Genomic DNA, 13,632 nt, shown 5'->3' with positions numbered 1-13,632 from the left:
ATGACATTTTTAGCACCAAGCAACATTTAATATGCTTCAATATCAAGCATCTTTTAGCCTTTCTAAGAGTTTTTCTTTAGATTTAGCATGTTCTATCTTTCTTTTTTCTTTCCATGTGAATCTCATACTACCTACAATATGCCTACTGTGTATGATATTCAGGTCTGAACTCTGTGGAGGCCATTTCATGACTGTCTTTTTTGTTTCATCAGCTATTTTTCTTTCCAAATATGATTTCATTGGGTGTTTTTGGGATCATTGGAATGCTGAAAAATGAAACCATTACAAATTTGGTGCTTTCTAGTAGGAATTGCAAGACAATTTAAAACCTTGTCTGTTCTTTTCAGCATTCACAATCCCATCAATTCTGGCCATAATTGACAACAGCCCTGGCAGAAATGCAAATCAAACCAAGACAGAAACTCCAGTATTTTTCTTTAATTCTTTGATTTTCTTTAGCTTTTTCTTTCATATACAGTTGAAGTCAGAATTATTACCCCCAACCCTCAACACCAACCCCCCGCCCCCCTTCCCCCCTGTGTTTAAAGGGCCATGAAACAGTGGGAGTGTCTATTTGGGCACGCGCGAGTTTCAGAGTCAAAATACACACATACAGGAGAAAGTGATGGTGTTTAACCTACATGGACATCTGTAGTCGAATTATTTGCCAAATTATTAAATGTTGGACTTTAACTGCAGTTTGGCTCTTTCATTCAGGGAGTTCATTCATGCCCCTCGCGACAAACAAGATATTTGATTCGAGGAACTGCTGTAAGCGTGTATTTTTCATGCAATGTTTGATACCGCACAGCGAATGAGAGAAAAAAAAACCTCCGCATTTCCCGAAAACTTAGATGCACACAACAGGTAGCGTCAGAAAGTCGCGTGTGTTATTCCGGTCACAAAATGCGATTAAAAACCCTACACGAGGTTAAAGTTTGGTTGTGGTGCTAACATGTTTACACTCGGTGCAATAGTTAACTTAGTTCGATACGAACACACTGAATAAACAAAGAGCGCTGGTCGCTCACTTACCAAATCTGTAGAAACAGGACAATCACCAGCAACTAGAGCCGCGTCTTTAATAAGAGAAGACTACAAGCGAATCTGGATCTCAGCGTTTGCAGATGAGAACAGCTCTCAGGTAAACAATAATCCTTAGACACGTAAGTTATTGTTGTCGAGCGTCGCATACACTGTTAATTCACACGTGACTCCAGATGAGCTCTCACAAAGAGAAAATGAAAACAAAACTTAACTGCAGCAAGCTATAAAAGCAACACTTCACGCTTGTTTTGCCAATACAACGTGGCGTCTCTGTTGTGTAAACACGGTGACAGTAATGAATATTAATGAAGTTGCACAATAGAGCGCGCTGATTGGTTTGAAACAACCCTTACTCATGCATTAATGCAACACACTGTAAGACGTAATAAGACACACTCTGGCTCAGACGTCCAGTCTGCACGCTGGAATACAACGCTATTATGTCATGGCCGTGACGCAGCTTCAAAAATTCGTTTCAAACCGGAAGTACGAATTTGCTTGAAATAACGCAAAAACAACCAATTTACACTTTTTTTGTGAAATATAAGTGTCCTAATAGTGTTTTTAGCAGTGTGGGACACATATACGACTGTCAACAGCTCAAAAAATGTGATTTGGTGTTTCGTGACCCTTTAATAATGTTTTTTATTTTTATTTTTTCTGGAGAAAGTCTTGTTTGTTTTATTTCGGCTAGAATAAAAGCAGTTTTAATAAAAAAAAAAAAAAAACATTTTAAGGTCAAAAGTATTAACTCCTTTAAGCTATATTTTTCGATAGTCTACAGAACAAACCATCATTATACACTAACTTGCCTAATTACCCTAACCTGCCTAGTTAACCTCATTAACCTAGTTAAGCCTTTAAATGTCACTTTTAGCTGTATAGAAGTGTCTTGAAAAATATCTAGTGAAATATTATTTACTGTCACCACGGTAAAGATAAAATGAATCAGTTATTAGAAATGAGTTATTTAAACTATTATGTTTAGAAATGTGCTGGAAAAAAAATTGCTCTTGGTTAAACAGAAACTGGGGAAAAAATTAAACAGGGTGGCTAATAATTCAGGTAGGCTAATAATTCTGACTTTAACTGTATCTTAAACAAGTAGACCCAAAACATCCAACTAGAACTTTTATTTTCTAATTGTGTTTTTAATAAAGAGAATGAGAAGTAATATATAATATCAATATATCCTCACTAAAACAACAAATGTACTGGTGGCCTAAGACTTTTGCGCGGTGCTGTATATGGACTCAATCGATTTTAAAAAGTTTACATTTTAATTGCAATCATTCGCTATGTTTCCATCCAAAAATGCGAATGAACTTTACGCGCAGATCTGGATGATCGCATAAAAGACGTGCAAATAAAGCAGCGTTTCCATTTAACGAGTCAAAGCGAACAAAATCGTCACATTCTGATTAACTGGGGCCAAATATCAACAGTAAAAACTGAATTTGCTGCAGTAGGAGACGCTGCATCAATCTTTTCTTCATCTAATAAATCACTTGCACCTCAGAAAGCAATCCTGACATGCAGTGAATGCGCGGTGGCGTTCGAAGGTTTCAGACGCGGAGCACAGATGCACTTGATTCTTGAGGCCATTAATAATATAATAACACTAATACTTAAACGGTAAGGCGTTTTAGAATGACCAAAACAACAGTTCAGATGGTTTATAATGTGCTCGGCCTGCTGGTTTGTCCATTCACACACATTTTTATTATCACATGATCTCTTTTAACAAAAGCACATGACCTTCTTTAATGCGCATATTGATATTTGTGCGGTAAAAGTGTTTCCATCGTAGTTTATGGGCATCTTTTCTTATCGAATAAAAAGTTTATCCAACTCAGTTATGCGCATACATTTTTTATGCGCATTTTCAAAATGTATGCGCATCATGGCGTTTCCATCCGTTCCGTTTTTTTTTTTTATGCACATCTGCAAAATGCGCATAAAAATAGATGGATGGAAACATAGCTACTGTCACTGTTAAAATCTAGATAACTCACCCATATTAAAACACAGGATATCACTGTAAAATTGTAGTGTTGAAATAAAGAAATGCTTGATAATCCAGTTTATTGAAATGTATTTTTAGTTTTGTTATCTTATTATTCTTTTAATAAATTATTTTACCTTGCCTAAAGTGAAAGTTGTCATCGATTAGCTGCGCTAATGTACTTTTGGTTACTTACTAGAGAAGAGTCGTTCTTGAACGATTCGTTCATTTTGAACGAATCTTCAATATGACTCAGGAGCTAAGAGTCCTCTCGGGGAGTAATTTGTTCATCCGCGTGTGTGCACATTTGTGCAGGTCGTATCTTTCATTTCAAATCTTTTGAGCCGTTCATCATGGAAAGGCAGAAGCCAATCATTTGCGTTTAGAGCCGGAAAGAGAATTTATCCTTTCCTCTCTCGAGTCCTCTATTGGGTTTGAGTCATTCATTCATCAGGGGCCAATCATATGGGTTTAGAGTCGGAAAGAGAATTGATCTGTTCATCTCTCGAGTCCTCTATCAGGTCTGAGTCGTTCGTTTACCACAGGCCAATCATATGCGTTTAGAGCCGGAAAAAGAATTGATCCGTTCAACTCTCGAGTCCTCAGGTTTGAGTCATTCTGTCACGTGATGAACGGAGACTCAAGAAACACAAGACTCGAAAGGTGAACTAATCATCATGGCTCCTATCGGCTCAGACTGAACATTGGTTAAGATTATCGCTGCGTCCCAAATGGCACACTATACACACTCAACAGCATAGTATATGTTTGTAGTGTCAACCCAAACGGCACACAAATGTTTTTTTACTAAGCGGAAATTCAAACCGTTTCCCTAATGACGTTTGACGGTTGCCAAATCAGTGAAATAAACGACCGAATTATCAAATAATACCTGCCGTGAGTATAACCGCATTCACCATCGGGAGGCGCTATAATCACTCTCGTAGGAAAATTTTGCTTTCACCATCCAAAATAAATAAAGTTATTCAACATGTGCGTCCGATAGCTCCGCCCCTTCCTCTACGTAAGCAAACCTGCGGTCGTTGAGTGCGTGAAGTGTCCATCATTACACACTTCATTTTAACGGCTGAATGAGTGCATCATCCGGGTAATTAAAGTGCACTTATTATTTTTAGAGTTTTTAGTGTAAACACTACTTACACTATTTATACTACAAAATGGCGTAGAATAGTGCATAAGTATGCGATTTGGGATGCAGTTTATATGTCTGTCAGTGTAATGTGAACGAATCACTGACATTTGAAGACATGAAGAGGTGAGCTGAGAAAAGAGTCAAAATACCTTCATAGACAAAAGAGCAGGTAAACATTGAATTTTTATTTTCTCCTTCTTATAGTATTCTGTTTCTGACTTATTTGTCGTGTGATCAACCTTTTGGGCTAGTTGTAAATGTAAAAGCAATTTGTAACGTTTTATTAATATTTTGGCAAACTGAACCAAATGAACAAAATGACTCGAAAAAAAGATTCGTTCCTCTCGATGATTTAGACTTAAAGATCCGAGTCAGTAACATGATCCAAACTTCCCATCTCTATTACTTACTGATATCCAGTGGTCTTCATTCAGTGCAATGGAAGTGCCATATTCTTGTATATTTAGTTAGATTGAATGGTAACTTGGGGCAAGTTTGCAGTCTCTGGTCATTTAGTGATGATATCAGTTCCCTTTGCAGTTGGTTTTGTTGATGGGCTAGTGCTACTACTCTCATCCAGTGTCCTTTGACGCACACGACTGTTGACACTATCACTGGCATTTGACCCAAAGATGGTACTTTAAACTTGTTGTGCTTCTGTAATCACTACAATAAGTGCACACAAATCTAAGCGTCCATCCGGATGCTTTTTACAAAGATTCTTGCCATTCTTTCATCTGCGTTGTGACCTGATCCACCATATATTTAATTATCTTATAATATTCAATGATGGCAAGAAACTTGGGTCAAACCTTATCAAATGATTAATTTGTACAAGTATTAATACATATTATTACAATATTAGCTGTATAATGTGCAAGTTTATGGGCAATGCGAAGTGACATATACACTCCCAAACCTTTGATTGTAGTATTAGTATTTAATTTTTTTTTATTGAGCAGATTAAGTACATTATTATTATTATTATTATTATTATTATTATTAACAGTAAGTACATAACATATATGAAATACATGGTATGGTTTAAACATACAGAATAATAAGAGAATAGAGTTATGTAAACAACCAAAACAAAAATATTGTTCTGATTGAACCATGAAGTCTTATGGTCCGTGTTTTGGATGTTTTTTGGACCCTAAACGAGTCAAGAACCTTGTTGCCTATGGAGGATAAAGGAGCTCTTGGATTTCATCTAAAACAGTGGCTCTTAACCCCCGGGCTGTGAACCGGTACCGGTGGATCAATTGGCAACGGGCCGCACAAGAAATCATCAATTATCTTTGTTTTATTTATTTTCTGAGTCTAAACGATTTTTTATTTTGAAAATTGACCATATTCTCTCGCTTACATCTGGGGCACTTGAGCACCAAACTTTAACCGACAAGCACAAAATGAGTGAGAATGGTCTTTGGAAAGTTACTTTGCTAAAGGGAAAAGGCCCTGTGAAGGATCCGCAAACTCCCAAGAAATGGATCCACAAGCCATTTGTCAACAAATCAAGTGAAGATCAACTGCTGGAAATCGCAAATGATGGCGGATGTTTTGGGACTTTTCTCATATTGTGTCTTCTAGAGTTTGCGCAAGTTCATTATTTCTAATAGACGTGTGCGGCTTGTGCGCGCAAATGGTGTGACAGGCTTGCGCCTTCCAGACGCCCCCAGTTGAATGAATACTGAGAGTGCACTGCAAGTCACGTGACAAAAACTTACCGATCAGCTTCCACTTGTGTGGAATATACACTTTTCGGTTGACTAATTACCTCAGACAAACATCCAAACTCTGCAGTGCTTTGTAATTTTCTCCATAAATATAACTTTTATCCAAGTGATAGCAATGCTTCGTCAGCTTGTCATCTTCTGAGAAAAGGGTTAAGGGTTGCCCACAAACCAGCCCCTACTCCTGTTCTGCGGTAAAATTGTCAAGGGTTGACCGGTCCGCAGTAATAAAATGGTTGGAGACCACTGATCTAAAATATCTTAATTAGTGTTCAGAAGATGAACAAAGTTCTTAGCTGTTTGGAAAAAAAACATGAGGTTGAGTAATTAATTACAGAAGTGACATTTTTGGGTGAACTATTTCTTTAACAATGACTATTTTCGTTTCTCAGTGAACCATTGGTTCTGTTTCCAACATGCATGAAGGACAAAGACAAACAGTGTGTTTTGAATTATCGTCACAGAGTCTGTTGGTTTCACTTATAAGTCCCTTGATTGATCTTGATGGATAAATTGTGCTGGATTTATCTGCATTCCCCAAACCTCATGTTTAATTATGGTGGAGGGATCTGGCTCGGTGAAAGCGGAATAAATCTCCAAGATTCCTAAGAATTACATCAATGTGGAAAGGATTAGAAACAAACAAGCACACTCCGGATTGATTACTGTCAGTAGGGTTTTTAAAAGGGCTCTGCTGTTGTTTACTGAAGTGGGTGGACCTGCAGGGAATGAGTAATGCTAATTAAGCACCACTTAAGATTTCAATTTAGATGCTGGAGAATGGAAATAAAGCAACAAAAGTTGCTTACATTTTCCTTCTTAATGTTAAAATTAGCATCAAAATTCAACATGTTGCTCAGAATTTTGTAGTTTGAGGAAAGACTCATTAGAACATCTGTTTTCAGTCTCACTTGTGTGTGAAATACTAGTGTTTTGTTACAGTTACGCAAAGCTAAAGGCGTCTGTATTGTGTTCTATTGTCATAGTCCTCAATCATTTGGGTAAAATGGCTAACGTGCTCTTTTTTTTCTTCAGGTAGACACATCGCCTGTGGTCCCTTTGTCATGCTTTGCTCGGTCTGAGCATGTGTACAGTACAGTCAGCCTCATATTATCGCACAAAGCGCGCTGTTTTAGATCTTCCGTGAAATAGTTGAAATTAAATAGGTCTGTATTTAGGGAACAATGCGAAGGGTGTTGTCTGGTATTATTCGGAGACCGCTGAGAGTTTTTTCTCGACCCCACGGCTTGACATTGAAACCTCTCCTCGGGTTTCACTCATGATCTAGATTTGCGCATGCACACAGATCGCTTTTCTGAGAACATGTCTGGGTTATATTTCACCCCGAAATCAAAAGAAGGAAATATGCCATTATATTGTGCTCAAGAATGTGAAGCTTATGGGGGAGGATCTGTAAAATCGGCACTAGTTTTGTTTGCTCCTTTTTGACACATTATTTTATTTGTATACATACAAAATCTGGGGTTGTGCATGTTTTTTTTTATGATTTAGGCTTCATTTACATTGAATGCAGTTATGTTTATTTGAAAGTTTTTTACTAATATTATGCAAAGCATCATCTGAATCAACTTGATATAATTCAGAAATAATTGGTCAAGGCAGATCGCTGCAAAAATGATTATTATTTTTGTTTAAAAAATACGTATGCTGCTTAATAATTTCATGTAAACTGCTATGTATTTCAAGATTATTAATATAATTATATATATATATATATATATATATATATATATATATATATATATATATATATATATATATATATATATATATATATATATATAATATAATTATATAATATCAATAGAATTATTAATACATTTTATAAGACAAGTATTTTATTCATATTTTAAGAATGTTTAAAAGCATCAAATAGTTTTTTGTAACAATGTGACATTTCTTTGTCAATATAATGTATTGTTTTATGTAAGATAAAAAACCCGTACTATCTGTACAACATTTATCTCTTTATTTTATGATATATAATTTATTAATACAATATGAAATCCATAAAATATGCATTCTGTTTAAAATTACTATGAAAAATGTAATTATTTATTAATATATTGAGTTTATAATATTATAATGTTTATTATTTATTTTTTTATTATTTTTTTTATTTATTCATTTATTTATATTTATACAACCCCAAATCAGATTGGGACAGTTTGGAAAATGCAAATAAAAAAAGAAAGTAGTGATTTCCATGCTTTAACTTGTATTTCATTGCAGAAAATACAATGGACATAATTTAATGTATTCTTCATGATTTTTAAAATAGTTTTTCAAAGTAAACACATATTTCAATTTTGCTTCTTGCAACACATTTAAAAAAGTTGGAACAGTAAAACCACTTTTTATTGTTGTCATTCCTTTTCCAACATACATGTAACTCAAAGTGCCTCACAAACAACATTAAATAGACTAAATAAACTTGTCACATATACTCAGATAAAAGCATTCATGTACATAAAATATAAGCATATATCCACATGATCACGCACACTATAGTCCTTATATATGCAAGCACACCACACATACACACATAAACCTACAACAATATAAATAAAATGCATACACCTTAAAAACTTGTGTATTCATACGCAATTTTAAAAAGATGTGTCTTAACACGCTTTTTTAAAAACATGAATACTAGGGGATTCTTTCACTTCAAGAGGGAGACAGTTCCAAACTTTTGGAGTATAATAGCTAAAAGAAGTGTCGCCAGATCGCATCAGGTTTACAGAGTAAAATTCTAAAAGTCCAGCGCTAGAAGAGTGTAGCAAACGGTTAGGGTTATATTTTGATAAACAGTCGGAAATATAGGAAGGTGTCATGTTGTGAAGTGCTTTATAAACCAATAAAAGAATCATAAAATCTATTCTTTGGTGCACAGGTAACCGGTGTAATTTTATTAATACGGGTGTGATGTGCTCTCGTTTCTTCAATTTCATTAAAACTCTTGCTGCTGCATTTTGTATCAGTTGCAACTTCATTATAGAACCCTTAGGTAAACCAGTATAAATAGCATTGCAATAATCAAGCCGAGAGAATATAAAAGCATGAATTAATTTCTTGGCATCATCAAAAGATAGGAAAGAACAATTTTTTTTTTAGATGTAAAGCTCATTGGGCTCAACACAAGATCAACATTCACCGCATGATCGCTGTCATCGGAATTATTGTTTGTAACTTTAGGTGGGTTTGCAAACACGTGTATTTTTCATTGCGTCTACCTTAAACTTCAGCCGTTTGCATTTCTCGCAATCACAGAAGCTCAGAAGCACGCAAGTGATCTTGGGTACAGCTGAAAAGTGCGAGCGTGTTGCCTCATGTGCGTGTCTCTTGTTTGGAAATAAAATAACAATCTTGCCTGCAGGTCGCACACCAGAAACGCAGCTCGGCGATGCTCAGTGTCGCGCCACGCAGCGCCATGCATTTTAGAATTCTAAACATGGGTTTCTATCAGGGTACACACAACAGTGCTTCAAGTCGGCGGCTGTCCGTGGCGCATAGCCACAACTTGTGACACTTTATATTTCTGCCGCACCACAGAGTGCCATCTGAATAGTTTCATTTTTAAAAAAGCGCACAGTTGGCTGTAAAACTATACAAAGACACATGTACGGCTGAATGCTGGTTTACTTACTCATGTTGCTTCTCTCTGTCTGCCTGTCTGTTGCCAAACACAAAGCAGGGGAGCTCTTGGCTCTGCCCCCTTGTTATGTTAGGCGGGAAGTCAAAACAAATTTTCATGTGAAGCAACACACCCCTAAAACAGCGAGCTGTGTACACACACCCAAAATAACACTTTTTAACACATTCTAATAAAAAAATCTGAACTGTGTGTTGAACTGAACCAAAACTGGCACACTCAGAAGAACCATAATATTAATATTAAATCATAAAAAAGGGGTAAATTAGGTGCCCTTTAAAAGTGGACCACACATTCTCTATTGGAAATAGGTTGGGACTGCAGGCAAGCCAGTCAAGTACCTGTATCTTTTTCCACCGCAGCTGGGACTGTGAAGAATGTGTGCAGAATGTGGTCCCTGGATAGAAAGGCAACATACTGTGCTCCAAAATCTCTATGTACTTTTCAGCATTAATGTTGCCATCACAGAAGAGTGCAAGTTATCTTTGCCAAGGGCACTTGACCATGACAGACCCTGGCTTTTGGACTTGTTGCTGGTAACAGTCTGGATGATTGCATTTCTCCCCAAAATACCTGAAATGCTGATTCATCTGACCACAGTACAGGTTTCCACTGTTGCCTCTGAGCCCAGATAAGTCGACAGCACTTCTGGACACTGTTAACATAGGGCTTCCTTTTGGCATTGTACAGTTTTAACTAGCATTTGTGGAACTACGTATTGTGGTACTTGCCAGAGGTTTGCCAAAGTAGTCCCAAGCCCATGTGGTGATGTTGCTTATAGATGAATGAGGATTCTTGACAAGTCGGAGATTACGGTTGTTCAGCTTAGGTTTGCACCCTTGTCCTTTACACATAAAAATTCTTCAGATTCCTTGAGTCTTTTAATGATGTTCTGCACTGTTGAAGATGAAATATCCTAATGTCTTCATATCTTTCTTTGTAGAGCATTGTTTTTTAACCATCTCTATAATTTTCTCATGTATTTGTTGGCAAACTGGTAATCCTCAGCCCATTTTTGCTCCTGAAGGACTAGACCAGGGATGGACAAACTTGATCCTCGAGGGCCGGTGTCCCTGCAGAGTTTTGTTCCAACACTAGTCAAACACACCCGAACAAACTAATCAGTGTCTTCAAGATCACTAGAAATCTATAAGCAGTTGTGTTTGATTAGAGTTGGAGCTAAACTGTGCAGGACACCGGCCCTCCAGGACCGAGTTTGCCCATCACTGGACTAGAACTTTCTTGGATGTTGCTTTTGTACCAAAAAAAAGTCAAAGCTAACATAGAAATCACTACTTTCTTTTTTTATTTGCGTTTTCCATACTGTCCCAACTGTTTCTGATTTGGGGTTGTGCTTTTATTTTATAATGTATGTCAGTATTTTAACAACAATTGCATTATTAAACCTTTTTTTTAAGTGGCTTTTCAATTTTAGGGACTTTTTTTTAAAGGTCTTTTTTTTTTTTTTTTTTTTTTTTTTGGTGTTCCGCATACCACAACCTTTCAACATCACTACATCTCACACACACTTCAGCCTGAAGAGATGCCTGACAAAACCTCTGCAATAAACTCCCAATAAACCAACAATGGGCGTCCCCGTGGGCCTTTCTGATTCAAATACTGAGCCCTTCGGGGGCCCCGAAGCAGAAGGCTGTCCATTGATCCCGTGAGAGTCAGTGAGATTATTGCCTGTGTAAGATAGACTCTCTCAAAAGGAGCTTGGCCTTTGTTCAGCACACACACACACACACTGTGATCATTATTTCATCTCAGCCTCTTGTTAGTCCACATTGGTGCTTTTCTTCAGCCCTTCCCTTCCTCAGTAGTGAGATATCTCGTGTTAATCCTCGCAGGAATGTGGCTTTGGCTATGGGGAGGATGCCCAGTGTGTGCCCTGCAGAGCCAGTCGCTTCAAAGAGGACCGCAGCCTGCAGAAATGCAAGCCCTGTCTGGACTGCTCGCTGCTCAACCGCTTCCAGAAGGGGAACTGCTCCACTACAAACAACGCCGTGTGTGGAGACTGTCTGCCCGGGTGAGTGAGTCACACACACATACATATAGTGTAAAGGAAGATGGGCGTTTCTCAAACTTAAAGCCATAGGAACATTCACTTGCCATTCGCAAGTTTTTCCAAATCTGTTTGGAGTTTTGTTTTTCTTGAACAAAAAAGAAGATATTTTGGAGAATGTTGAAAAGCGCGTTAGGGTTACACTGTTAAAAATTGAGTGCGGAATCTACAGTAACTTACTGATAGCAGTTCGCCAGTTACTTACTGTAAATCAATTACAGCAAAAATACTGTATTTACATTTACAGCTCTATTTATTTTGCTGTATATTTACACTATTGTGTATCTTTACTGTAAAACAGACTAATATTCATAATGCCACTTTAAAATACGGTAACATGCTGCATAACAGTCCTACAGTAAAATACAGTTCATATTACAGTTCATTACTGTGTAATATGTAAAAATCTTTAACAGTGAAGGGTTGAGACCAGCAAATACTATGGAAGTCAATGGCTCGAGGTTTCTGGCATTTTTCAAAATATCTTCTTTTGTGTTCAACAGAAGAAAGAAGTTCAAACAAGTTAAGGGTGAGTAAATGATGTCAGAATGTTTATGTTTGGGTGAACTATCCCTTTAAATCAGTCTACGTCACTCTAAAAGAGACAGTTTAGCAGGAAATCACAATTTGTTGTTAATTTTCTTAACTCAAGCAGGTTTAGAGCAAGTAAAGTGTGAGTAAATGTCAGAGTTTTCGTTTTTTTGGTGAACTATCCCTTTAAATAAGTCTATACGGCACACTAAAAGAGACAGTTTGGCTGAAAATTTTAATTTGGTGTTAATTTTCTTTACTCGAGCAGGTTCAGAACAAGGAAAGTGTGAGTAAATGGGTGAACTATCCCTTTGAATCAGTCTATACAGCACTCTAAATCAAACAGTTTAGCAAGAAAATTACAATTTGTTGTTAATTTTCTTAACTCAAGCAGGTTTAGAGCAAGTAAAGTTTGAGTAAATGTCAGAGTTTTCGTTATTTGGTGAACTATCCCTTTAAATAAGTCTATACGGCACACTAAAAGAGACAGTTTGGCTGAAAATTTTAATTTGGTGTTAATTTTCTTTACTCAAGCAGGTTCAGAGCAAGTAAAGGGTGAGTTAATGAAGTCAAAGTTTTATTGTTTTTGGATGAACTATGCCTTTAAATCAGTCTATACGGCACTCTCAAAGAGAGAGTTTGGCTGGAAATTAAAATTTGGTGTGAATTTTCTCAATTCTAGCAGGTTCAGAACAAGTAAAGTGTGAATAAATGTTGTCAGTTTTTGTTTTTGGGTGAACTATCCCTTTAAATAAGTCTTTAAGGCACTCTAAAAGAGACGGTTTGGCTGGAAATGAAAGTTTGGTGTTAATTCTCTCACTGCCAGTTGTGCGTTCAATGTGACTTTTTTTCCTTGATAGAATGTTAAAAAAAGATTTTGAAGTGAAATCATGGTTCTTGATCATTCATAAAATGCAAAGGATTAGGTGTTGCGTTGAGTGCCCAAAAACATTTTAAATTTATACCTGTGGCTCCTGATGATACAGGGAAATCGGTTTATGCTGTTCACTAAAAAGAACTGATTTAAAAGAATCATTCATTTTTGAGCCAGAACTCACTCTGGGGTGCGTTTCCAAAAGTCATCAATACAATTATATTTATAATTTGTGCCTTTCCAACGAACATTCGCAAACTGCGTCGCAAATTTGTGCGGTTAAACTACTCCTCTATAGCTGTAGTTCGAAGGATGTGTTCTATTCTGAGTTATCCCCCTATGCCGTATATTGTATCTTTCAACATTTGTTCAATATAAATTTCAACATCCATTTTGAATGATTAATAAAAAAGCGTAAAGATGTCTCTCCCACGTGTAATTACTGTAGCTTTCAAAGTTATTTTTTTTACAGTTCAGTTTTAGCGAACTTTAGATTGACAATTGCCATCCCTTTGTAGTGCAATTTAATATCATTTATAAGA

At 36.6% G+C, this 13,632-nt stretch overlaps 1 protein-coding gene across 6 annotated transcripts in view; it reads left to right on the top strand.

Annotated features, from left to right (window-relative positions):
• tnfrsf19 (tumor necrosis factor receptor superfamily, member 19) overlaps window positions 1–13,632 on the top strand; it is a 76,015-nt gene that overhangs the window by 19,575 nt on the left and 42,808 nt on the right. For all 6 annotated transcript variants that reach the window (XR_015508660.1, XM_087283075.1, XM_087283074.1 and 3 more), the window contains 1 exon segment: window positions 11,471–11,649. Coding sequence is in view for 5 of the 6 variants with exons in the window: in XM_087283075.1 (XP_087139201.1) it covers window positions 11,471–11,649 (179 nt within the window). In the remaining variant the exon portion in view is untranslated.

Source organism: Danio rerio, chromosome 15 (genome assembly GCF_052040795.2).
Source record: "Danio rerio strain M-AB ecotype USA chromosome 15, GRCz13ab, whole genome shotgun sequence".
In the NCBI taxonomy this organism is placed as follows: domain Eukaryota; kingdom Metazoa; phylum Chordata; class Actinopteri; order Cypriniformes; family Danionidae; genus Danio; species Danio rerio.
The sequence above is the reverse complement of the archived record's forward strand: the minus strand, read 5'-3'. Positions and strand labels throughout refer to the sequence as shown.